The sequence below is a fragment of the Hippoglossus stenolepis genome, chromosome 13, assembly GCF_022539355.2.
Source record: "Hippoglossus stenolepis isolate QCI-W04-F060 chromosome 13, HSTE1.2, whole genome shotgun sequence".
NCBI lineage: Eukaryota > Metazoa > Chordata > Actinopteri > Pleuronectiformes > Pleuronectidae > Hippoglossus > Hippoglossus stenolepis.
Window position 1 is genome coordinate 18,589,880 of NC_061495.1, and position 27,756 is coordinate 18,617,635.

The 27,756-nt window shown below is 42.5% G+C and overlaps 1 protein-coding gene across 1 annotated transcript in view; it reads left to right on the top strand.

The window, feature by feature from the left end:
* itgbl1 (integrin, beta-like 1) overlaps positions 1-27,756 on the top strand; it is a 40,674-nt gene that overhangs the window by 4,891 nt on the left and 8,027 nt on the right. The window contains exons 3-8 of the mRNA XM_035174292.2: positions 8,972-9,118; positions 10,216-10,338; positions 10,972-11,112; positions 14,210-14,350; positions 15,876-16,022; positions 24,037-24,153. Of these exons, the coding sequence (XP_035030183.1) occupies positions 8,972-9,118; positions 10,216-10,338; positions 10,972-11,112; positions 14,210-14,350; positions 15,876-16,022; positions 24,037-24,153 (816 nt within the window). The remainder of the gene's footprint in view (positions 1-8,971; positions 9,119-10,215; positions 10,339-10,971; positions 11,113-14,209; positions 14,351-15,875; positions 16,023-24,036; positions 24,154-27,756) is intronic.

Sequence of the window (27,756 nt, forward strand, 5' to 3'; positions counted from 1 at the left end):
ATTCAGGATCTTGATATTTAGGCTGTAGAATATGGTGCAGCTTGATTGACTTTAAGGGGAATATTGGGCCTTGGCAGAGATATGCGCTTTTCTGAGAGCCATTGCTGCTCAGCAAAAACTGTCATTTTTGTACTTTTGACTGCAGGCATTGCAGTAGAAGACACACATGATACTTACATAGAAGCTTGGAGAGAGGTTGATCCCCGTGTGTTGATGTAAGGAAAGAAAACCCTCACCTTTGTGTCCTCTGTAGTCACTGGACTGGAGTGTCAGGGTTTGATAGTTATTCAGTATATGTGCATCCTGAGCAGGTCTAATGGAGATGTGTGTGCGTGTGTGTGTGTGTGTGTGTGTGTGTGTGTGTGTGTGTGTGTGTGTGTGTGTGTGTGTGTGTGTGTGTGTGTGTGTGTGTGTGTGTGTGTGTGTGTGTATGGTGTGCACATGGAGGAGAAAGTGATTTATTTGGGCAGACAAGTTGGCTGCTGTGAGGAGCTCATTATGGTTCAGCAGTCTGGAGTGAGAAGGCCCTGCTTCAGCCTGATAATGGGGTTTCACTCACTGGTACGCCGTCTGCAAATGGAACCGAGACGCATCAGCAGAGGAATGGGTTTTCACACCCAGACACACACTGTCCACACACACTTACACACACACACTCACACATGGGATCAGGCTCATTCTCCCAGTGTAACATTCAAAGACGCACAAACCACAGCCACATACCCACAGTCGTATTCCCATGTGCATATAGGGTCCAACAATTCTATCCCCAAAATTATACCCCCCCTCCATTGCTCAATGGCCCATGCAGCGTGCACTGTCTCCTGTCTGGTATCTGCAGCCAATTCCTCTCCCTGCGGCTCCCTTATCTCTGCCTCTCACAACTACCCACTGATAAGATCCAATAGATTTTTTTTTTCTCCTCAAGGGATAAACTGTGTGTTTTCCCCCAAAAAAATAAACATTAGCTTTCCTGGCACTAAGTTGTTATTTTACCTTGGATGGCATTCATCAGACAAACATGAGATATTTCAGAGCTTCCCAGTCAGAACAACAAGTCAAGCTGGACAAAGGAAATGGCGATGATGCATTATAGCAATACAGATGAAGTAAATAAATAAATAAATAATATGATCAAATATTGTTAAAAGCCTAGGTATAATAGTTCTGAGGTATTTTTAGGGAATAGTGCTGTCACCACAGAGCTTAGTTTGTGTCATTTTGTGGGGATATTGCATGGTCTTTCCTTTTGTTGCATGGTTTTCTTAAAGATGCAATCAATAGACGTGCAAGTCGACTGCACTAGACGTACAACTGCACTAAGACGCTCTCTATATCTGTATGTAGACAAATATAGGCCTAGGGTGCTCTTGCAGAATCCATGCTGAGTTAGAGGCATTATAGAAGCATGGGGGAGTAGTTCCCTGTTCTCTCCAGGGACAATTAGAGGAAGAAGAATAGGTCTTTGTGGTATTTTATCCTGAGCAAAAGACCATAATATGTTCTTTTTATGTGCAGCATTATTCTTCCCAGACTCGTAGTTGCAGGAATACTTTTTGTTCTAATTCGTGATATAGTACGTAGTAAGAGTAGGAGTAAGAGTCGTTCTTTCCTGGCCCAAGTGTTTCACTTGTGTCTGATTACTCCGGCCTCCCTTGTGTATTTCGTCTCTGCTCACCAGTCCTCTTCATCAGTTCGTCTGCTCTGTTCATCTCCTCCGTTTAACCTTGTACTTTTTGTCCCAACTCCCTGGCGATTCATCGTGTCTTCAACTTAGTTCGTTGTCCATTTGAGTATTTGGACTTTGTGTTTGCCCGTGTAGCCTACAGGAGACTCAGTAAGCACGTCGTTTCACGTTAATCACTCTTCGCTGCACCAACCAGTCATTGTCTTGTCTGCATTTTGGATTTTAAAAATTTAACCTTCGCAAGAGATAGATTTTAAACCTGCAGCTACTGCCATCATGTCCTGACTCCATTGTGTGCCTGATGGGACAACAGCAAAGTGATGTTTTGAATTACCAGGTAGCAGAGTGGCAAAAACTATTCTGGAATACCAGGTTAATTTCTTTTATGATATGGCCAATACAATTGTAAACTATATCTACATGACATGTTCCATCGTAAGATTAAACTTAGCGTCCAATCCATAATAATGGATGTAAGTTATAGTGGATTTCAACCATTTAGTTACATCTGGCAAGGGGGTTATGTTTACAATGACATTTGTTTGTTTGTAAGCAGGATTACCCAAAAAATAATAAACGTATTTCCATGAAATCTTGTGAAAATGTTGGGCCATGATGCAAGAAAGAACCCATTCTACTTTAGAGCGGATCCATGATTTATTGATTCATTTTTATTTCTTGGACATGGTGAGATTGGGCTTGAGCCTTGGCAGAGGTATTCCCTTCTCACACGTCCCACAGTCCCAGTAGCCGCAGTCTAAAAGGAAACACGCTTAGTTAAAGACTTTTTCAGACCATAATGAGTGAGATTTAAAACCTATGGCGAGGGTGACAGATATGAAGGAATATCAGTCCCAGAATTACTTACACTTCTCCATATTTTAAGATAAGGTGAAGTAGCCTCGTAGAGAATAACCCTTGAAATCCCACGTTGTCTTACAAACCACATGAGCATGAGGTATAGTCTTTCCCACTGCCAAGTCAAGTGTAGTTACCAGTACTACGTTGGTCTTGTTTGTAGTATTACTACAGCGTGCAAATATTTGTATCATTGAGAAAGATCTAGAAGAAAGATAGACCTTCCAAACTATGCATACCGTTAAAATGTTTCTTTTTGATAGAAGTGTAATAGTGTTAAATGAACTTAAATGTAATTAAGTCCTACTTAAATGTACTTCAGACCTGGTATGTGATATTTTTAATGTCAGGGTCAGACCTAACCCTAGCCTCAAGCCTAACCCTAACCCTAAGGCCTGCAGTTGATTTAACTATCTTATCTATGTAGACTTTTTAAGACCCAGCAGAAACCTTGTGGTTGTATTAGTGCTGATTCTGCAGGCTGCACACAAAGCACCGCTGCTGTCACTCACATGTTTTCCCTCCTCCGGCACATCCCACACGCTTGCAGAGCGATGGGTTGATGGACTGGTCTAACATCTGGTCACCGACTGTGCAAAACCTCCCTGTCATTTCAGACTTCTCTCTGTCTCTGACTGTTTTGACCTGTTCGGTTCTGTTTCCTCGTTCCCAGTTTGAAAATAAATAAATAAATAACACAACATTTGACAGTTTCAAGTTTAATATCTAACCTTGTTTTCGATTGTTTTGGAGAAATACAATTGAGTTTAATTTGTTCTTTTCATGTAATTTCTGTAAAGACTCCCCTGCTGTCATAGACGGCAAACATGACGATCTTTCCGCTCTCGTTTTCACAGCCTTCCCTCTCTTCTTGCCTCACTGAATGAGCCACGTGAGCTCCCTCTCCCCTCACTTGTGCCTGAACTGTCTCTCTCAGTCTCTGTGCCTGTCTGTGCAGAACCGAACAAAGTGTTTTCCTCTGGTGTGTGTTCAGACAGGCTGTGCTCCTCAGTGGTTTACTGTATGGTCTTTTTCCATTGTCAGGAAACACAGAGGGTGGCCCAGGCCGCTGCGGGCTAGCATTTCCACAGTGTAAAAAAAAACAACCAAACACTGTATAATCAACTTATTTGTAATTACTGTTACAATGTTGAGTAGCATTAGACCATAATATTAAGGCTGAACAACTTAGTGAGCGATCGTCTTTGAGTTCCGTTTTAATTGGAACAAAATGATTTGACATTTATTTGGATTTGTCTTCATCCTCTTAATGCAGCAACATTTATTCTAGGACACAAAGTATTTGATCAAACTCAGGTCAGTGATTCCCTCTGTGTCTTTGGTAACAGCTGCCAAACCCCCCAGACGCTGATGTGGCATAAAGCAGCGAGCCGAGCAAATATGCGATCCAGAACAATCTGTAACTTTTTACGATTCTTTATAATTCGGATTATGACTTTGGCATATGTGTTTCCTTCTCACCCCATCTCAAAGGAGCAGTTTAAATGGGGACGTGCAAGCCTGAGAGAGAAAGTGCACACACACACACACACACACACACACACACACACACACACACACACACACAACACACACACACGCACCGCTCTCAGGCTATGGGTTTTTCGGAGCCTCTGTTCTTTCCCTAGCTGGCTCAGGCCGCGAGCCTCTGCTCCCCTGTGCCAGAGCCAGAGAAGATCCCACCCAAGGGGGTTTTGTGTCAGCAGCACATCAGAAGCCAGTTTGGCCGGTGCTGTTCCAGATCAAACTCCTCCAGATACACTTTCTGTTTAACATAACACAAGCCTGTGATGTCGCATCCAACACGGACACATTAAAGCCAGATGATATAAACAAGTAAACTAATCGTGGGAAAACAACTCACTAATGGCATTCTGTCCAATGTGACTAATAGTTTTAATGCATCATTTGTTGGTTTGCAAAAGAGACAGAGAGAAAAAAACTGAAAAATAATGACTCAGAGTGGAATGCAGTCCTTGAGCCATTACAGCCCATTAAAGTGTTCATCTATGTATGTAGTTTTTTTTTCTCGTACATATTTTGATGTGCACTCACTTTGGAGCTTTGCTAGGCTGTGTGCCTGTGTGGTGAGTCACCTAATGGTTCCAATGTGGGCTGCAAGGAGAAAAAAAGACACTCAAGTCTTTCCGAGTAGATTATAACAGGCATTTTTCGACAATACATGTGCTTTTTTATTTTCATTACTAAATCAGTAATGATTTAGATTATGGCCCATAATGCACAGCAGAAATTACTGATAAATCACAGTGTCATTTCCTGTATGAATGGTGTAAAGAGAGCAGACTATTCCACACATGACGGTGCAAAGGAATAATATCTGAATATAGGGACTGAGTCCAAATAAAGTCATAATATTATGAGGAAAAATGGGGTAAATTTATGAGAGTAAAGTAATAAATGATGAAAGTGAAATTGTTGAGCCTAATCAAGGTTTATGATCCAGAAGGAGTGGAACTGCAGCGAGCAATTCAAGTAAATTCAATTTTATTTGTATAGCGCCAAACATAAAATACATTATCTCAAGGCACTTTATACTGAAGGTCAAGACCTTAAATATGATAGAGAAACTCAGCAGTTCCCACAATGAGCAGCACTTTGGCGACTGTGGAGAGAAAAAAACTCCCTCATTAACTAGAAGAAACCTTTAGAACACGACTCAGTGTGGGGGCGGCCATCTGCCTCGACCGGTTGTTGTGAGCAGGGGAGAAAATGGGGAGGAGAGGGGAGAAGAGAGAGAAAGATAAGGGGGTGGGGGAGGAGAGGGAGAGAGAGAGCACAGAGAGACCAGAAACACTTTTACTAGTTAAAATAAAAAAAACGATAAGAGTGTAAAGATGTTATTAATGATATCAGCAACAATTAACATAATAATAATAATAATAGTGAACAACAATAATAGTATTAATAATTGTTGTTATCCTGCAGCTCTGGAGACAGAGATACATGCAGAGAGAGAGAGAGAGAGAGAGAGAGAGAGAGAGAGAGAGAGAGAGAGAGAGAGAGAGAGAGAGAGAGAGAGAGCACAAAGTTAGTGATGTAGTAAAAAAATAAAATAAATGAATGTGGGGGCAGAGAGACTGAAAGAAGGGGAGAAGTGGTCAGTGCATGATGGGAGCTCCCCAGCAACCTAGACCTATAGCATTATAACTAAGGGCTGGTTCAGGACTCACCTGATCCAGATGGTTCAGGACTCACCTGATCCAGCCCTATAGGCTTTATCAAAACGGAACATTGTGAGTTTAACCTTAAATTTTAAAGATGGTGTCTGTTCCCGAACACAGAGTGGCATGGTGTCTCCTTGCTGCTTATTTCCTATTAATATGTTTTTCTTACTTTTCGTCATAGTAGATGAATTTATCTCGTTGAATAAACGAGATTCTTGTAATATTATGACTTTCTTCTCAATTATGACTTTTCCCCCAAAAAACAAGACTAAATTCTTGTTATATTACAACTTTATTCTCGAAATCTCTGAATTGTTTTCTCTTGAATATGGCCCTAATACTCCCATTAACCAGAGTCTGCACAGTAGTGATCTACTAATGTGGGCTGTACTCACTTTTTAGATACACAAACATGGAGGAGACAGGGTCTATGAGCTATGTACTGCAGCCAGCCACCAGGGGGCAGCTCAGATGATTTGGCTTCACTTTTGGGGAACACGTCATGTTGTACGTCACATCTTTTCCCCTTACATGTATGTATAAGAACATACTTTAGTAAACCAAAAATGTAAAGCGTTAACTTGTGATCCTGGCCTGAGTAGGTTTAAAATAATCTTCTGATGTTACAACATTATGAAATCGCAGAAGAACACAACCAAATGCCTATTGGGGGAACTATAGAAATTAGAAGGGGAGGAAAGCAGGAGTTCCTTGTCCTGTGGAAAGCACACAGAATGAGATATTACCAGAGACAGGTGTCTCCTAGATCTTTTCCACAGAACACGGGCTGACGTGCTGTCGTTTCACGGTCCACAACCCTCAGGGAAAGAAAAGCAAGTAGGAATAATTACTCTCCGAAATGAGTATCATGTTGCAGAGAATATGACCCAAACAAAGTAAGTGGGGAAATGTCATTTGGAGTGGAAACATCATGCAGTAAATGAGCTTAGAAACACTCTCAGGGAGTTTTGAGATTTGCAATTGAAAATAGAAGCTGCACTGCAATCTCAAAATAGCCCCAAGATTGACTCAAATGTAAATGAGAGTAAATCACTTTTGGCATATGCATTGAAGCAGTAGTTATTAAGAATTGCCGATTTACTATAGACCATACAAACCTGTTTCCTTGCTTTTCCCTCTGTCCGTTTTATTTCTTTGTAAATCAACAAGCAGGATCAAGTTAAATTCAGCACAAAATTAGCTCTCTGAATGAGTCACCGTCCTCTCCCTGTCAGCAGTTCATCGTGGTTAGCGCTACATCACCTGTTATTACTGCCGCCGACGCTGGTACGGACGCGTCCTCTCCCCCTGACCCCCCCACTGAACGTATCCCTGCACCTGACTGGCCGGGGAGCGAGTGTCTGACACCCCCCCAAACCAAAGAGAATTGCTGCTCTGGAAGCACCAGGAAAGACGAAGCGCTGCGAGACAGCCACCTTCCCACACACACAAACCTTCGCCCGCCAGACAAAGAGAGTTTAATATGTCCGAGTGACTGTCAAGCGGAGATTAATGGGGGCGAGTGGGTGGCAGAGACTTTGTAATAGTCCACTGAATTAAGTTGGAGATACTTTTAATCTAATTCAATTTTGCGGCTATTGTGAGGTAGTTCTCATCTGCAAAACCTAAATGATAAACTATAACTGCTTTAATCGTATAGTCATATTAACTTCATTAGCGTGGGCTAGGTCGAATAATAACCACACAGCAATAGAAGAGTAGCAAACTGTGGTTGTGATCTACAGTCGATTTTATGTTTTCCCTTCTGTTCGTTTGTTTGTTTCTTTAGTTGGTGTTTGTTACAAGAATTATGCAAATACTGCTGGATGGATTTCCATGAAACTTGGTGGAAGGATGCGGAATGGTTCAAGAAAAGAGGTTTTCACATTCTGGTGTGGATCCCTGCTACTTTTTTTTTCTCACTTTCCTTTACTTTTAACCTTGTGTGTGAAGTTTGGTGCAGCTTGATTGAATTTAAGGGGACTGTTTGGCCTTGGTGGAGGCGCTCTACCGAGTGCCGGATTTCCTTTAATGTGGCAGTCATTCAAGAATCCCTTGTGACTGGAGAACAGCTGTATTTTGATGCCTTTCACTGTTTTTGGACTCTAATATGCAGTTTAACAGTCTCAGCACCCAGAGTACAATAACCGTAGATCAGCTAACTCCTCCAGTGCAGAGAGCAAGAAAGAGAATGAAGTTTACCTTGACAAGGTTAGTCCCAACTTATATATGGCGGCGCTGTAATAACAAATCAATTGTTGATCTTTGTTTGATTCGTTGAAATCTCTTTTTATGTGTTTTTAAGTGAAGGTTGTATTGTTACAGTAGGATTTATAATGTGATTGCGTTACCTAGACAGTCAGCAGAAAGTGCAGTCTACTCAAAGCTTTTCAGTTTTAACAGTTGCCATAAGAAAACAGTTATACAATACAATACGATAATACAACAATTTAAAGCTTTTTAAAAATCCAAAAGGGAATTTTATTGTCTCTGTTGGTGCAACTTTCCTTGAAGAGCACCCTCCGTTTTTTTTCTTTCCTCTGAGACGTTTGGATAATGAGAAGAGACAGGGGACTTGCCCGTTGTTAATGACTGATGGATAGCCCTTGAAAAGGACACCGCATTTACATGACGAACGAGTCAGGACAATGATTGAGTGTGACATGCAAGGCCCCTTTCCGCTAAATGCAATAGGGGCAACATTTATAATAACTTGTCAACAGCCCCCATTTGCATCACACGATTCCTCCTGTTTTTCATATTGCTCACTGTGGCCATCAGAACGATGCGAAATAGTGACGGCACACCGCCTGCGTGGGTCCCCGGGACACCGCAACGAGGTGTCGCTCTCGCCGGGTGATTGATGAGGGCGCTAGTATATCATCCTGTTGCAAGAAGGTTTGTATTTCAAATAACACTTCAGAAATATGGCGGAAACATGCCTGCGTGTTTGCTTGCATGGAAACGCATCATATCTCACATCCATTAAAGTCACCTGGTATTATGATGGATCTGTTGCAATAATTTGGAGTCTAGGGGGCAAATGAATCCTACAGTTCTCATTCCTGTCCTCGCCTGGTAGTTCAATGTCATCGTAATCATTTAAGAAAACAATTACATGTGTCCTTGTGCTACACAGAGCGATTTGAAGAAAACTGGCAACGGGCATGCTTTGTTCAGCACTGATAAACAGCATGTCGTGTGGCGTGTTTCCCTTTAGACCGCGGCTACTGTGACTGTGGGACGTGCGAGTGCGATGACGGCTGGTTCGGAGACGCCTGCCAGTTCCAGGAAGAGTGTAACCTCCCCGGCAAGAAGAGCAAAGAGCTCTGCAAGAACCCACAGGGGGTGGTTTGCTCCAACAGAGGTAGAACGCGACCACACATGCTTACCCACACATGCATGAGAAGAATTGTGTGAAAATACACAGAACCATTAACGAATCCCTGAAACACACAATAGACACACAACAGTTAAAATAATGATTTCATATAATTCTCCAACAATGCATTAATCATAAAATGTTCATAAATTATATTCAATAGCTTAAAATAATGGTCTAAATGTGTTATTGAGTAGCAATAAGCAACTAATAAAGACACTTTTAGGTTTGCTGAATGTTTAATTAAGTTTTTTTTTAAGTTTGTTTAATAATGTCTTACTCGTTCACAAAAAAAGCATAATTTATGCAGTTTGAGTTTGACCTGTACTTATTTGTAGCTTATTCCTGACCCAGAAATATATATTGTTATTATGAACTAAGACTTGATTTACTACATATAAACCCCTTTAACACTCGTTTCTTTTAGTCAAGGCAAATACTTGTGATTTCCTCGCTCCCTATCAATATGAATAACTTAATAGATTAATAAATTCATGCATGAAGGATCATCACTGGAAAGATTGACAGTGATAGTGCGAGTATAAATAATTCAATTTGGTCTTAAATCTCACAAGCTTGGGGATATTAGATGCACACAGCTTATGTGTTTATCTCTGTGGAAACATGATTAAGCTTTGGCACAATGGAGACTCACAGTGTGAGGTGATGTCTGAGGTTATTCTCCACACTGACAGCCCCTCACCCACCTGGGCTTAACCTCACGACTGGCCCGAGATACCTCCGGCTAAATGAGGGATGAACGTGCATTTGTGTGTCCGCGTGTGAGCTTGTGTGTGTCTCTGAGAGCATGTACTGTGCAGTATGTGGCCTGTTCTGAGTGTGTAGAAAAGCGAATGTATTCACAGCGTGTAGTTGTCGACCCGTCTGTCCCTATGGTGCATCCTACTACGCAAACAAAGACATGCGCTCACCAAAATCGCACACAGTGTGCCAGTGGTCTGACACCGGTCCAGATCGGTTGGCACATGATGCACAGACGGTGCCTCCAGTGCACAGCTGCACAAATCCTCCACAAACACACAAGCCTAACCTTAAAAGTTTAAAGCTGGCTTCCTCCACAGGAACCTGTCACTGTGGAAGCTGCATGTGCAAGAATGAGGAGAACAGGGGCCTGGTGACCGGACGTTTCTGTGAGTGTGACGACAGCGAGTGTCTGGATGAGGACACCGGAGAGGTGTGTGGAGGTATGCCTCAGCTGTGTCCTACTCTCACTCTTCCCCAATACATGTGTTAGCTGCTGTCATTGCGATTGGATTAGTTCTATGTTTGAATGACATTACATTACATTACATGTCATTTAGCTGACGCTTTTATCCAAAGCGACTTACAATTAGCATCCATTAGGGGCCAATTTTTGGGGGGGGTTCAGCATCTTGCCCAAGGACACTTCGGCATAGGCTGGGATTCGAGCCGCCAACCTTCTGGTTGCAGGACACCCAGAAGCGGAAGGGAAATTTATAGGTTACACGGCCATAAAACCTTTAATTCTGAATGAAAGGCAGACTTCCTCTACAATTAAACTGGTGATGATGCTAAATCTTTGCCTGAGAGCAGTTAACTTATTCCCCTTCCATAATTTAATTTTGAAAACCTAATTGGGTTTTCTTATCAGGCCTTTCAGAGAAATTTATTTATCTTGATTTTTCAATTTTCTCAAGCAAGACAATAGATTGTTATTTGTAAAACATTTGAAATCATTGGGTCAGCAAACAAATATTCGTCAGCCTTTGTTGTAGTTTTTTATAATCTAATGTTGATCCATACCACCGACAGTGGAACTGATCAATTGTTGCCTGTGCATTCTGATCTGCTTCCAGGCCATGGCCAGTGTTACTGTGGAAACTGTTACTGTGCCGCTGGTTGGCATGGAGACAAATGTGAATTCCAGTGTGATATCAGCCCATGGGAAAGCAAACGGCGATGCACATCTCCAGATGGCAAAATCTGCAGCAACAGAGGTCTGTTTACCTGCTTCAAACCAGTATACAGTCACGGGAGTATTTTGAAATGTGAAATTGCTGTGGATATGTTTAAATGATTCCAGCCAATTTCAATGTGGATCTGTCATTATATATCAATGAAACACAAGATAAAGTATACACAAGATATAATATATGCAGCCAATATTAATATCAATGGAATTGTCTGGAAACAGGAAACAATCATTCATTATCTGTTATCTATGATAAGCAAGGGAAGGGAAGACGCCAAGTCGGAAGAAACACTTATAAAGAAGAGGAATTCAATTGATAACCCATCGTTCTTTATCTGTAGAAGTTTACAACATCATGTTGCAGAAAAGTCTTTGGTGATAATGTTTGTCTTTGTTTTAGTTATACGTGTATTTTTTAAGATCTTTTCATCCTGTTGTCTTCGGGTGGTTTTGTTTTTAGATACTTCAAATACTTAGTAATATAAAACCTCAACCATTGGTGCAGCACTAGCAAATAAACTTTCAGAGACACACTTGGAATAAGGTATTTGTTTGAAGATGTTAAATAACCTGCATAATTGCACAGCAGAGGCAATCACAAAAGAGACTGTTAATCAAAGGGCTTATCTGCCATCAGGAAAACTCTTTACTAATTTAAATGTCAGATTGAAAAGGAGTGGGATGTGTGGTTTCCTCCTGGGTGTGAAATATTATTTTAGATGTAGAGCCTGCTGATTGAAGTTGTTTAATAAGTTTGACAGGATAATCCCAGTTCAGTGTGTGACGGCCACATGTTGGCACGTCGCTTTGAAACTGAACATGAAGACGGGGATGAAGAGGAAAAAAAGAGCGATACAGACGAAACGACGACAGAACAGAATAGACTGTTTAAAAAAAAAAAATCCTTTAGGCCTATGCAAATTCCACTGAAAGGTTGGTGGACAGGCAGTCGGGGGAAATAGCTTCACTATCCTATTGCTCAAGTGATCCTGCGGGATTTCAGCAAAGCTCTCCAAAATTAATTACAGTGGACTGGCAGAGGGCCGGCTAAGTGGCGAGGCTAAATGGCGGGTTACGTGGACGGAGCTTCATCGCAGAGCTGCAGTTTATAGTTAAGTGCACAGCTGATGCGGCATGAACCACCATCGTCTGTGTTCACGGTGTAAGAGCCCATTGTGTTGCTCTTCAGCTTAGAAAAGGGCAGACAAAGCGTTACCCTGAGGAAAGAACAAAGGGACAGTCAAATAAAGGAACATATTTCAAAACTACATATTGTTACTGGTTTTGGCTGAACACCCTTTTTTCTTCTTCCCCTGGCTTGACAGGGTATCCCGATCAGAAGGAGCCCACTTGTTATCACTCTAATTCCTTATTGATTCCTTTATAGATCCCTTTTGATTCAGTGTTGGTCGGTGGAAAAAGGTGCACATTCAGGTTACATAACATTAATTAAGTTTCTCTACTCTCTGTGTTTAGCTAACCAAACAGTTTCATTGATAAGACCAAGCATATACAACGTAAAACAGGATTTAAAACATTTAAATCCTTAATATTTCTGGTGAAATCACTAGTTAAACCACTGACTACCATGATTTGAAATTGATGAAAACATAAAATATGAAGATTTGCTCAGGAAATATTTACATTTACATCCTTCTACCTGAAATAATAATGTAAAAATTTGAATTAAATGTAATAAACAAAATATGTTAATAATCACAATAAGGCCGCCCATGTGGCTCTAATGATAATGACATTAATTATGTCTCTCGAGGTAACTGTTGAATATGGAAAACGTGGCGCACCTGTGCTGTAAACTGTAAAGAACAGCTGCTGTCAACGCATGTTTAAGTCCATTGTCAGATCACAGTTCTACATTATTATATCAAACTATATTTTCGCCTTTGCTCCCAGTTTGGTAAAATGTGCCAACATATTCACACACCCATTCAGATGCCAAACAATTCCTGCAAAAAGCACAATTTGGTTCTGATTATAATGAAAAACAATTCCCAGTTCCCATCCCCGCCTTAAACGCGAATCATTTTGCTCTGAATTAATCCTCCTTTAAAGCACTGTGAAGATAATATCCGGCGATTACAGGCAATGGATCAGGGAGGATGATTTCACAATAGAGGGCTGATTTGATTTCATCACCACGTATAGATGCGGAGATGTGAAGGGTTTGTTATTAGACGGTAAAAATGTCGTCCCTTTCTCTCTCCTTTGCTTCGCTCAAAACGCAACCTTTATCTCCCGCTCGCTGTCTGAAATGAATGGGTGAGTGATTTGGCTGACAGTACCCGATAGATAACTCTGTTTCATTCCGGCAAATTGTCAAGCCCCTCCGTCTGGTGGGTTCACCTAGCCTCCCCCGTTCAGCTAATAATACACTAACTGGCATGCTGTCAAGATGATAACATCTGCTGGGGGCGAAATACGTGCATCTATTTATTCTTGATCACAACAATTCCACTCCGAGATAATACGGTTGTATGATGCACAAAGAGGAAAAAACATTTCCCCCTTTCGGGACTGTGGTTAAAAATATGAATGTACTTACTGAAAATGTATGGAACATTTTGAACAGTAACTATAGCCCAGGTGGTCTACGCTGAAGCTCAGCTGTGACATTTGTGACAGACATGAAGGTGCACGGCATCTAAAAATCCAGAGCTCCAGGGTTATGAGGTAGCGAGGGAGACCAAGCCCAGTGCCAGGGGCCAGACACGCGCCAGCCACAGCCCTCAGACTTGCCAGCTGGCCTGGCCCCCCTGGGGTTCCCCGTGCTCTGTCGCTGCTGATAAGAGAAAATGGGATTTCCGCTGGCTGCAGCTCAGCTGATGCCCTGGCTGAGATGTTAAACAAATGAGAAAAATAGAGACGGATACACAGATAAAGGAAGGAAAAAAATGAGTCAGAAGGAGAAACAGTATTAATCCTGCTGAAAGAGGAAAATATATTGTCCCTTCTCAACCTACATCCATGAAAGATGTCGGAGACAATGAGTTGGACTTTGCTTCTCATCTGTTTGTATGTTCTTCTCTGAGTTAAATCCACATTGTGCTGCTACAGTGTATAATTACCACAATTCACCGTGTGTGCTTGTGTGCTTGTGTTAGGAACCTGTGTGTGTGGCGAGTGTACCTGTCATGACGTAGATCCCTCTGGCGACTGGGGAGATATTCATGGAGACACCTGCCAGTGCGACGAGAGGAACTGTCATGCAACTTATGACCGATACACGGATGACTTCTGCTCAGGTCAGCGTTCTGTTATTGGATTAAAAAAAAAGATCGATACCACTCATATCTATGAGTTAAATGAAAAGCTGGGGCCAGAAGAGCTACAGGTCGAATACGACTGGATACAGGTTGTGTCCAAGGGCGGTAAAGTCTGCCAACAGGTATAAAAGTGCAACGTTCATAATTTGATTGTATGAATATGCTGAATATACTCACAGACACTGGGTGGGGCCTATCCAAAGTCCTCATGGGTGAGTCCTGCCAATCTGCAGCTCAAGACCATGCTCCTATCTGAGTGAATGGGGAGAGAGCCGGGAAATGAAAACTTCATGTGTCACCAGTCAACTCCGATGAAAAATAAAAAAAACACGCACTTGCCCCCAATTACAGTCTAAGACGTGACATCACCTTCTGCTGCTGTCGCCCATCGGCCTCAGGGCTTCTCTTGGTGTGCATTCTAAGATTATTTCTCTCCACAGTTGTAAAGACTGAATGCATTGCCCTGCTGACACATGATTGGCTGGTTGGATAACTACATGAAGAAGGACGTGTGCAGGGGTTGCTAAGAAAGAGTAGGCGGATTTGTCCACTTTTTGGACAGAGCAGGGCTAGCTGCTCCTCCAGCTAGTTTCCAGTTGTTGTACTTACCTGGCTCCAGCTTCTCCTTTATCTTCTGTCCAGACGTGAGAGCAGAGCCTTGATATTCTCATCCATCCCTCAGGAAGACTGTGAAGAAGCGTATTTCCGCAAAATGTCAAACAATTTCTTTAAAGGAAGGCTGGGTAGCGCTTTACAATGTGCAAGCGTATGCAAGTGTATAGTTAGTGCATTTCCTTTCACCTAGCAAACTGTTTTTGGGTTGTGAAATGACCTTTTCACTGCTTCTCTAAAGAATTAATAAGCTAAATATGATGGATGCTACCACTGTGCACACCATACATTAAACAGATCATTTCTACCCCAGTGGATTTATCCTAGCATCCTTGCATATACACGGCCAAAAGGTATTTGGTGCAAATCTTGTATAAATTGTTCATAGTTTGTGAGATGTAGACACAGTTTGCACATGTTGATGTATTAAAATCTAATTTTTCAGGTTTTCTCCATCAGTCTCTCTCTTTTTCTGTTGCTCTCTCTCTCTCTCTCTCTCTCTTACTGACCCTCTCTAACTCTTTCTCTCTCTCTCTCTCTTTCTGTCTCTTTTTTCTGTCCAATCCTGGTAAAATCGATGCTGGTAATCCAGCAGCTTACAGAAGCTGGAGTCTGTTCAGGCAGGACACCCAATTCCCCCTCATCCTCTCACTTCGGCCACGTACCTACCCCTTGTTAGTTGCTCTTCCTCCCTCGCTCCTCTCTCCCGATCCCTCCCTCTCTCCCACCAGCTTGCATTTGCCCGTTTTTCTCTCTCCACCCTGCTTGCTGCACCCTTGTCACTTTCCTCTTCTCAGTCTGTTTATTTGAATTCTTTTTTTTTATTTTCCTGTGCAAAGCCACTGATTCGTTTCCCCTCTCGTCCTCCACCTCCTCTCCTTGTCCTCGGCAGGTCAAGGCCAGTGTAATTGTGGCAGGTGCGACTGCAAGGAGGGATGGTCGGGCAGGAAGTGCGAGCATCCTCTGTCCTGCTCCCTGTCTCTGGAGAGCAGTCTGAGGAAGTGTCGGGGAACGTCCAATCTGCCCTGCTTCGGACGAGGTACCTGGTCTTCCCACTTGATCCAGTTGCCATGGTTACTGCAGCAGACCTGTGCTCTTGCTCTCACCTCTTGGTGCAATATAGGCCATTTCCAGGCCACCTCCTAATGCCTCTGTGAGGACCCAAGGTTGCACAATGTGATCGTATCTTTAACTAAGCCAAGAGGTGAACAGCAACCACTTGGTGCATTTGCGTCCTACATATCATATATATGCATTAATGTGTGTGTGTGTTATTTGTGTTGTTTTCTATAGGTTTTGTGTTCCGTGAAGTGCACTTTTGATCACGTATATACAGTGTAAATGTGCATGTTTCTGTGTGGGAGATGAAGGAGGGACTGTTTGCCAAAAACAAGGAACAGCATTCTTGAGCTGTGGGTCGATGTGTCTAGATTTATTACAGCGCGCTGAATGCTTCATTAGTGGCCCCTCTGAACAGAGGAAGCTTGTTTTCTTGGAGCCTCCGAACCTTCGGCTTAATACTGATATACACCGAAACCTGTGCTAATAAAACAAAGGTCCTGGTTGTTCTTGTCCCAGTCATGCACCTTTGAGCCTGTTGATCGATGACTGAAGGGTGAAAGTAGGAGTATAGTGTCAGGTTTTAGTCTACATTGCTAGCTATGTTGTATTTGCATCCAGTGTGTGCATGGTGGACTTTGCATACTGCAGTTAATACATTGAATGGGTGAGTGAATACATTTCAATACGTTGAAAACTTGGTTTTTAAATCTATTTCAATCCATACAATTGAATATTTATGACTAAATAAGCAAAGTTTGGAGAGAATTGTAAAGAGGTAAACGCCTTAGAAATCTTCCTCCTGAGGACTTTGTGAGTGTGGTGTGATCAGGTTTGATTACCAGGAGCTGACTGTCCTCTGTTTCTGACACAGAAATTGCAAAAATGATCGGCGCACAGACACATGAGATTTTCTCCTCGCTCACACTTTAAAGCAGCGGGCGAAGCTCAAGCGAAAAACCGCACAGAGATAAATCCCCTTCATTTAAATTACCAAAACTATTTTTAAATTTTAGCAGAAATTTGCTGATGACAAGGGCAGATGAAGGTTGAAGTCTGATCCACGAATGAGTTTGGACAGTTGGTTAAAGCTCTTTCATAATGGAATGGGGCCAAAATATTTTGTCCAGCTGCTACATGTGTGTCAACTAAGAGCTTCATTACCATCCAGTCATCCTCCATCCGACCATTATCTGGAACGCGTATCCCTTTGAGGGTCGTGGGAAGGTTAGAGCCAATCCCAGCTCACATTAGGCAAGAGGCCGGGTCCACACTGAACAGGTCGCCAGTGTGTCACAGGAACAACATAGCAAACAACCATTCGGTCAACTCAGAGTCTCCAATTAACCAAACCCCCGATCTGCATGTGAGACTGTGGGAGGAAGCCGGAGCACCAAGAGAAAAAACCCACAAAAACACAGGGAGAACATTGAAGCTCCACACAGTTCAAATCCCCCTGGAGAAGAAATGTCCCCTGTATGTATTTAGCATCTGTTACCAAAGACTTTGTTGATACAGATGTTCATCCATTATGTGGATAGAATATCGAGGTCCAAAGCATGGCCTTAGAAAAAACTTGAATGAATCCCAAAGGGGTAGTGACTGCAGGACATATGACTGACCTACAAACTGATTTTTTATTGTGTAGGAGAAATTAGATGGTCGCAAACGGTCCAACTTTTTTCACCATGAGAATCAGAAGTGATGAAAGCCTTGCAAGTGGTTTGCTTTTCCAATCAAATGTAGGAGGTATTCATGAAATCTGAACATGACAATGTCAATCACCTCTTGTGCAGCTCTCTTGAAATGACTCTAGTCCCAAATGTATAGACTTGCCTGTTAACAAAAAAAGGAAAACCAACAAGACAGTACAGCTTTTCCAGATTCATGCCAAATATTCATTCAGAGGTAACAATGCACAATGGTCAGTTGTTGCATTGTCCTCAAACTGAGTGACAACCTGCATTGTTCCAAAAACATGCTTTGGACATTTGTTAATAAATTACCCCTTGTTGCAGTGCACACCTCAGAGTATTCCAATGAATCTCTTGTGACTGTATTTCACTGTGATGCAGCAGAGGTAATCAATCAGCCGCCCAGGTTAGCCATTGTTCAGTGTAGCATACTTCCACTCCATTCATTTTTCTTCCGTTAACGTTGTTGTCGTTTTCTGGGGAAGACCTGGCGGAGCCTTGTTACTTCAGGGAGGAAGGACGACGAGAAGAGCTGCAATAAAGTCTCCGGTGTTCTTTGTAGGTCTCACTGTGATTCAACTTACATTCCAAGGACACAACCTGCTTGGTTTCAGGGCTCCACACTTTTTTTTTTTATCAGGGGTTAATGTGAAGCATTGATTTCCTGTTTCATTTGACTGTGGAGGAAATCACTGGGGAGCCCACAACCTTTCAACCGCTGCTTTGTTCCAAACCAGAAGAGAGGAGGTGTGGACTGTAGCCTACTGTCAGCTTTTACATTGGCCATTAATATTCCCCACACCCCATTGCTGAGAAAGCCGCAGATTAGATTGGGCACCTGAAACCAGAGGGCTCCTACCACAGAGACAATTACATTAACAAGTCAACATCACCTCTGGCCAACGATGGAGCAGTATAAGAGCGGCCTCAGAACAGAACCAAATTGGCGTCCTTTGAATGCATCAACTATTCATTGCATATTTTCTCTTTACCGCAACATTCTTTGTGGCCTCAAACCAATTCTGCAGCAACAGGGCTGAGAGAATCAAGCTCGGCAACCCCCCCCCCCCACATAATGAAACCGCAAAGATTAACTTGTGCCGAGAGAGTTAATTAGCTTTAATTCCTCCAGCAGTACCTTTAAATTATCTCCAATTGCTGCAACCAAATGAAACTTTAAATTACCCTGTGCGATAGAACAATTAATGGGATTCATAAATTCTTCCTTTAAAAAAAATTGCATTTGCTTTTCAGCCAATGCCCAGTTAAAGGTGTACATGTACACCACCGACACAATATTTTATTTTACCAAGCATATGTCTCAATTAATCAATTCTAACCTGGATTAAATAAATAAAAGACATTATTCCAGATAATCTGAATTTCTTTAGACCAACTATTTATGTCTAAATCATGTTGAAGTCATTGTCTGTAGGTAGTAAATTCCTTCTGTCAGCTCCACCTGCTTCTCCTCTATTATTAGACTTAAATATTTGTGTTGAAGCAGACAAAGGATGCAGTATTAAACAGAAAGGGACAGTGAGTGCATGCATACCTGAGTGTTTAGGATGGTGCATTTGTGCACGTGTGTTTTTATTCACTCGAATCACGTTTGCAGAGGACGCCCGTTTGATTTTGTGTTTGATTTAGATCACAGAAGTCGGGGGAAAGAATATTCTAAAGAGAGAAGGTCTGTTGCAGCCACAGTGAGGGGAGACAGGAAGTGGGGCGGGAGGGCAAGAGAGAAAGAGAGAGAAAGCGAAGGAGACAGACGTAGAAAATCACTTAGGCATGGATGAATGCGGCTGGTGCAGATGGCAGCTTGAGCGGAAAAGCCTTGAAATTTGAAACAACAGCTTCAGAGCTTTTCTTCCTGAGGGTCGGAGGCAAGACGCTGGTGGATAGCACATTCTTTACACTTTGGTATTTCCTCAAGGAAACACCTGCTTTCAACATCTTTCTGCTGATTCTGGAATTCCTTTCCAGAGCAGAGCGGCCTGTGATACACATTAACTGTGTGATTGTCAGTATTTAAATGCAAATACCTTTTACATTACCCAACAACGAATGGAAAGACTGGGGATTTATTATTGGGCTACCAATTTTTTACAATAAAATCTCAAAAGAACATGACAAGCATGAAAGAACGTCAGACTTGAGCCAGCAGAGACCCAGTGAAATGGGAGTAAGAACGTCGACAGCTTCAATAATGAGGCAGATATTTGAGGAAAATGGTCAAAATGAGGCCAGGGTATTATTTTTAAAAGCGATTTTATCCTCCAGCAGTTTGGGTGGTAAAAAAATGTTTAAACACGAGACACAGCTCAGCAGATGGAGGAGGTTATGCTTTCTTTACCTTTATTGTTTGTTTGATTTTCAGCAGGATTACTCCAAAACTACTGAACCAATTTCCATTACGTTTTGTGGACTGGCGGGGCATGAACCATTATACTATAGAGCAGATCTGGACAAACCGGTGGATCTCGGAGTATTTAGCTTGCTGGTTGATTTTTCCCCAGAATTACGCAAAAAGTCCTGCACCAAACTCGGTGGAGGGATGGAGCATTGGACAGGAAAAAAAATCAAATTTTATTTTGTTGCAGATCTTGTTTTCTTTTCTTTTCCACTTTCCTCAAGATGGAGAAACATTGTCGTCATTTTTTCAGGAAATAATTTATGGATCTTGATGTAAAAAATAAGAGATATTTAGAACTGAAATGTAAATTGCGTCGAGTGCTTGTTAAGACCAGAAAAAGTACCATTTAAACACTGTCAATTTCCATTTACAAACAGAAAGTTAGAGCTGTCCACTTGTGATGGGGTCACCCATGATGCATGGTGCCAGGTGAACGGGGCCTGTGTTAGTTTCACAGCTCTGTGGTGAGAGGAGAGTCACAGCTGGGGTTGTGTTTATGCCGATCAAGTGAGGCACCGATTTTGGTGATGATTTTGTCACAAAAATGGGCATGAAGTTCCACTTTACTGACAATGTGACAAATGTGACACATCAAAACACTGTTTGAGTGTGTCTGTGAAATAAGTCACATTATTGGCTGGTTTATTGCTACTGCAGAATGTATGATGGCTGTTCCCTTAAAAAAAATCTGCAATTATAATTTGAAAGTCTGTGGAACTACATGAATTTGAATCGAGTGGAAACTTGCATTTAATCCTAAAGCATGACAACTGGTTGTAAAATATGAAATACACAACCTTATGTACTTTTGAGCACAGACTCTAAGCTGTTCTACAGAAACTAAAAGTCAATGCATGGCCAAACACAAGGGGTATAGGAGGTTTTCTATGCTCCAAGAATCCAAACAGCATTTACACTAGAAAATCTATAATATTTTTTTCTAAAAAAAATCCTCAGGTCATATAACCATTAATCGCTCAAACTCAAAAAAGAATTTATAACTATTCACTTTCTGTAATATTTGCACATGCAAACAAACTCAAAAATGGCTGTCATCTGAAAATATTTGTTAAGACAACTGTGAGAGAAATTCAACTCAGAAACCGACTACTATGTAATTATGTTTGGTGGTTGCACTCTGCGTCTTTTACAAAAGAGAAGCTGCCTTCCCCTCTCCTCCCTGCCCCTTCGCAAACTGACCCAACCACTTAAATAGTCATCTGTTTACTAATGTTTTCATCCAGCCCCTTTTACAATGACTATGATTTAACTAATATGAGTGAAGAAGGATGTAGTTTGCTACATTACCGGAGTGTGTCCCTTCAGTGGTTCTCAGTTTTGTTCAAACTCTTCTCAGACCAGTTTCTTCTAACGTGACGTTGTGCACATTAAACAGGATGACAGACATCAACAAGCACAACACACACACACGTACACACTGATGTGGACCGTTTGACAACCACAGAGATAATCAATAAGGCACGGTGTTATGACATCACTGGTTGCTAGGGCAACTGCCTCCCCAGAGCAGAGGAGCAGGGGAGTGTGTGTGTGTGTGTGTGTGTGTGTGTGTGTGTGTGTGTGTGTGTGTGTGTGTGTGTGTGTGTGTGTGTGTGTGTGTGTGTGTGTGTGTGTGTGTGCAGTCATGAGAAGTGACAGTGATGTGACATGGACAACATATTAGATGAGGCTGTCAGTCAAGTGGCTGCCTCATGAATTCCTGTTCCTGTTTTATTTATTGAGCCTAATTCCGCTCAGTGAGTCATCAAAAGATAAAAGCGTGCCGGCACAAACACATTCTGGATGTGTATTAGTTGTTATTTAGTGGCACTAAACACAGAATGCACCCTGCAGGGAAACAAACAGGGAAAACATTCAGAGTGGATAATGATTTTTGCAAAAACGGACTAGCCCGCTCAATAAAAAACAGGGGGAGAGAGAACGACTGGCACTCACAATGCTGTGTTTTAAACCATCTGTCTTCACTGAGCTGGGAAATTCCCTTTGTGCAATTATTTTTCATGGTGGCACGGTGGCGGCTCACCTGTTCTCAGCCCTTCAGGGCGTCTGCAGCATTAGTGAAGAGGAATGTTTGAAAGATGTCTAACTGTGTGCGTACTCTTTCATAAAAAACAAAGGGCAGACAAGACAAATGCACATTTCATGGTAATGCCTCATACGTTATTCTTAAGCTGTGTTCGAGAAAGTAGACTTAGGTTGGGCTGGAACACATTTCAGCCCCCAGCTGTGAATTATTACCTCCGCCCAGGAAGGATATGTTTTTACCCCCAGTCCAATTGTTTGGTTGGTTGGTTGGTTTGTTTGTCAGAATTACAACAAAAAAAATACTGAACAGACTTTAACGAAACCTGGTGGAAGAATTTGACTTCGGCCAGAAATGTACCCATTTGTATTGCTTTCTTTAACATTATACGACATACAACATTTTCACATATCTACCACGGAACAATTTATGGATGTTAATTTAAAAAAAACTCAGATGAACTGACATCTACGTGTGTGTGCAATCTAGTGTGGATCCCAAAAACCCAAAATCGGACTTTCTGCTGTCCTGATGTCATTGAGGAGCTCATTCCATCATTTAGGAGCCAGGACAGCAAACAGTCATGGTTTTGTTGAGTGTTTAGCTCGCAGTGAGGGAGCAACAAGCCGATTGGCCGAAGCAGAGCGGAGTGGACGGGCTGGGGTGTAACGTTTGACCATGTCCTGGATGTAGACTGGACCCGATCTGTTCGCAGCACAGTACGCCACTACTAGTGTTTTGAAATGGATGCGGGCAGCCACTGGTAACCAGTGAAGGGAGCGGAGGAGCGGAGTAGTGTGAGTGAACTTAAGTATGTTAAAGACCAGTCGAGCTGCTGCATTCTGGATGAGCTGCAGAGGTCGGATGGCACTAGCAGGTAGACCTGCCAGGAGGGAGTTACAATAGTCTAGGCGTGAGATGACCAGAGCCTGGACCAGAACCTGCCTCGCCTTCTGAGTGAGAAGGGGACGTATCATCCTGGTGTTCTACAGCATGAATCTACAGGAGCGGGTTGTTGCAGTAATGTTGGCAGTAAGGGAGAGTTGACTGTCGAGTGTCACACCCAGGTTCCTAGCAGTCTGGGTGGGGGCTGTCTCGGAGTTGTCAAAGGTGATCGGCAGGTCATGCGTGGGAGAGCCTTTCCCTGGGAGGAAAAGTAGTTCGGTCTTGTCGAGGTTGATTTTCAGGTGGTGTGCGGACATCCACTGAGAGATGTCAGTCAGACAGGCAGAGATTCGTGCTGCCACCTGTGTTTCAGATTGGGGAAGAGAGAGGATTAGTTGGGTGTCATCAGCGTAGCTGTGGTAGGAAAAGCCTTGTGAGTGAATGATAATATGACTCAGAGCAGTCTGGATAAATGATCAGGTATCCTGCACACCTCCAATCATAGTTCAGCAGAGATGATGTGAGTCTAATGAGTTTAACCATTAGCCAGCATGCTCATTTAGTAAGTTTCCCTGTGGCCCACTCCACTGGCATCTCACTGATTGAAGAGGGATAGGAGTATCTTGAAGTGTGTGTGTGTGTGTGTGTGTGTGTGTGTGTGTGTGTCTGTGTGTGTGTGTGTAGCCTATATTAGTGTTTAGCAGAGTAAGTGATTTACATATAAGATTTCACCATGTGTCTGGCAGGAATGTCGTCAGGCAGATTGTGTTGTGCTTAAAATCACTTGTCCGACTCATCTGCTGCAGGCGTGCAAATCACTCTCCCGTCTTAGATACTCAGGATGACGTGAGACACTGAAAGAAACAGTGAGACTTTTCCACTGGACAGCTACTAAAACCACTGCTCTGCTATGAAACTCTGCTCGGAAGTGAGAAAATGTGTCTGTGTTTTGTAGGTCAGTGTCAGTGTGGACAGTGTGCCTGTCATCCACCTGGGGACAGTCGTGTTCATGGCAAAAACTGTGAGTGTGACGACCGTCAGTGCGAGGACATCAGTGGAGAGGTCTGTGGAGGTAAGAGCGCACGCACGCATTCACACACACACACACACACACACACACACACACACACACCACACACACACACACACACACACACACACACACACACACAACACACAAACAACAAGTCTTTGTGTCCATTAAGGACAGTGTAATCTGAATGAGGAACAGAGTGAACAGACAGTACTTGATAGACACTGCAAACAAATTTAGGGCTATTGCATCCATAATATATTATTTTTCTGTCTTGTGGAAAGAATACGTCCAAAATACATCTTGAAATGTTTATGTTCCTACATATTGTCTATTGGCATCTATTTGAATCCATATCTTCAGAGGCCGTTTTGTCAAAATACTCCTTTTTCTCATTCACTGGGCTGTAAATCGACATCTCCTATATTTTACAGGTTTGTTCATATATCATTCATAGCCCGATTTATATCATATTTTATTCCTAAAAACATGGAGAAAAGTCATTTTTATGGCGGTTAACAGTATATTCTGATTTATTCTGAAAATCCCCTGGCTCTACTACGGCAACAAGATGAAAGAAGAATTTTGAACTTTGAAAATCCACATTTAAAAGCACATAATTAGATATTGCACAACTATTTAGCATATGTATTTAAACTTTTTAGTCAAAATCCATACGCTAACTCGGAGGAGACAGGGTTTATAACTTCTACTGCAGCCAGCTTTTGGGGAGCAGTCATTTCGTCCATCTTTATAGACAGTCCCTTTGTAAGATATGGATCCTGTGGACACATACACCACTCTGATATTTCTGCTGCAATAAAGTGTAAACAAAAAAACAAACGTACTGCAGATTATCTTGCACCTCTAAAACATCACTTAGGAGCAGTTCTCTCCACAGGTGTATCAAGCAGTGGGAGGACATTCTGTTGTTTATTTCACTCTTGTCACGTGTGAATCCTCAAACGGTTTCCGTGTTTATTCTTAAACTGACAGGAAATCTGTCTGTTCCTTTCACTCAGCCGCTGTGTGTCAGTGCCTCCCTCTGAGTGGGGCTTTCTGGTGTTGTTTCGGGGGCTGTGGCATTTTTGTATCAGTGGTGCATTGCAGCATCTGAGGGTACATTCCTGCTATAAAAGGGGGATGCAGTATTTATGTGAATGGATTACTGAGGCTCATTGTGTGCTGGGCCATCCAGAGACAATTCTTCATGAGGCTTCTCGTCTGAGCACCGAACACCAACACAGACGAACACCCACACACACACACACACACACACACACACACACACACACACACACACACACACACACACACACACACACACACACACACACACACACGGAGGCCAGTGGAAGTTATTGGGCGTTTTGAGGAACTGAGAGAGTTTAGGTAGAAAGAGAATTGTGTGGTGAGGGAGCTGTAAGAAACTCCCTGGTCCAGGGTACAGCGAGTGCCCCTGGATGTTTGAGCCTCGCTGCAGACCGAGGAGAGAAGTGATGAATGGCACATAGTTCGGTCCTTCAGTGTTAATCAGCTTGTCCGTCAGCTCAGTCCACACTTGGCTCTCAAGTGTTTTCTCCACACAGAAAAACCAAGGGGAGAGAGCAGCTAAATTATCCACCACACAAGGCTTAAAGGTGGATTCATAGTTTCTGAGGCCACTACGGTCCTCGGGACATAAATGTCTCCATCCACCGCTGGGTATCTACGGACCCCAGTGTGGACGTCCACGTGCAGCCCATAATTTGTGACCATGCTGACTGTACGCGCCGACTGCACATGCCCCAGCTGCAACACGGAAGGTGGAATCAGGTGCGCCTGCATGGAAGGACAGAGTGATGCAGACGCTCAGTGTGAATAGAAACGTGGGCGTGTGCGTGTGTCACCAGACGTACGTAACTGTCAGTGGACACACAATGTGGAAAGTATGGTGAACCATGAAGTGCTCCCACCTCAGGCCTTTCTGGTCACCTTCGCTGCTCTGAAGCTGGATTCTCATCATAGGAAGGAGACGGTAGAGGAGTGACATCTTCCCGTGTTTATGAATTAGGAGTTTTCATGCAATCAGACTCTTTTCAGAGTTTCATGATCGCAGAGTTGGTCACACGTTTCTTTATACGGCCATCAGCTCCTTCTCCTAACACAGTCTACTTGAATAGTGTTGAAAAGTGTTTAATTCACTCCTGAATACAAATACAAACAGTTTTATAAGAGGCCATTTGGCAACAGCAGAATAACAAAAGCAATGTTAGCATTTGTAATTCTTGACTGCAAACACTTTCCATGTCATTCCCTATTTGAATGCATTACCTACATGTACAACTATTAAATGAATAATATAGATTTTTTTAAAATATATATGGACTCCCTCAATAAGCAGGTAATGGTGTTTTTACCGAGGAGGGAATGTTTTCGTTGACTTTTATTTATTTGTTTGTTTGACTGCCAGCAGGATTACTCACTAAACTAAACCATTTTAATTCTGGAGTGGATCCAGATAAACTTTCTTTAACATGGCGAGATAGGACGTCGGCCTTAGTGGAGGTACGCACGCTGTGACCTTCTAGTTTTTATGTTCAGCTGTAATGTTTTGTCGCTTCAGAACTCTCTAGTATTCGGATCGGCTCAAACATGTATGGATGGATTTGAGAAGTTGCCATTTCCAAGTTTTAGTTAGCAGTTCCGTAGTTTTACAGTTTTCTTTGAGAACCTTCACCTCAGTAAGAGGATGAGGGGGTTGGATGAGACGCCCCTTGCAGGCTTCCAAACATTCGACCAATCATGAGAAAGTGGGTTTTTAAGGAGGCCCCAGCCAATATTTCAGTCAGGGGCCCAACTGAGGGGCTTCAAAACACCCACAGGTTGAGATAAACAAGAACTTTTTCTAAACTGTCAATCATGCAAAGCTACTCTAGAGGAGCATACAAACATAAATTGGTCCCCATTAACTTGTGAGGGATGCTCTCTGCACACTGTACAGATGTTTGCTGGATCAAACACCTGGTTCACCACCCATCTCCCCCACACTGCGGCCCATGTCTAAACGCTACAACACAGCGCCTGCTCTGTGAATGGCAGGTGCAGGCTAATTGATTGAGGGCCAGGTTGCCTTTCCTCCAAAGCAATTAGCCGCTCTCCCAGGCCGGCTGATTGAGGCGGCCATGCACGGATTGCCGAAGCTGCCACTCCAATCCTTTCATAACCTCCCACCACAACCACAACCACCACACTCACACACGTCCAGCAGATCCATATGCCACATACATAAGAAATCAGACAGCACCACACAGGAAGTGAGGCTGACTAAGGGTTGGACACTGGTGAGCTTCAAAGGTAGTGTATATAGAGCATCAGATTTAATATATACATATGAGACTAACATCTATTTTTTCACAGAAAAGCCAAAGCCAATGAAGCCATGTTTCATTAAATATTAATCTTGGAATAAATAAGTGTAACACTACATTGATGGTGATTACCTTCGCCGAGGAGGGAATGTTTTCATCAACGTTTTCATTAGTAAGCAGGATCATGCAAAAACTATTGGATGAATTTCCATAAAACTTGCCGTATGGGTCAGGGAAGAACCGCCAGGATTTTCTTTTCTCACTTTCTTTCATGTTTAACGAGATTTTGAAT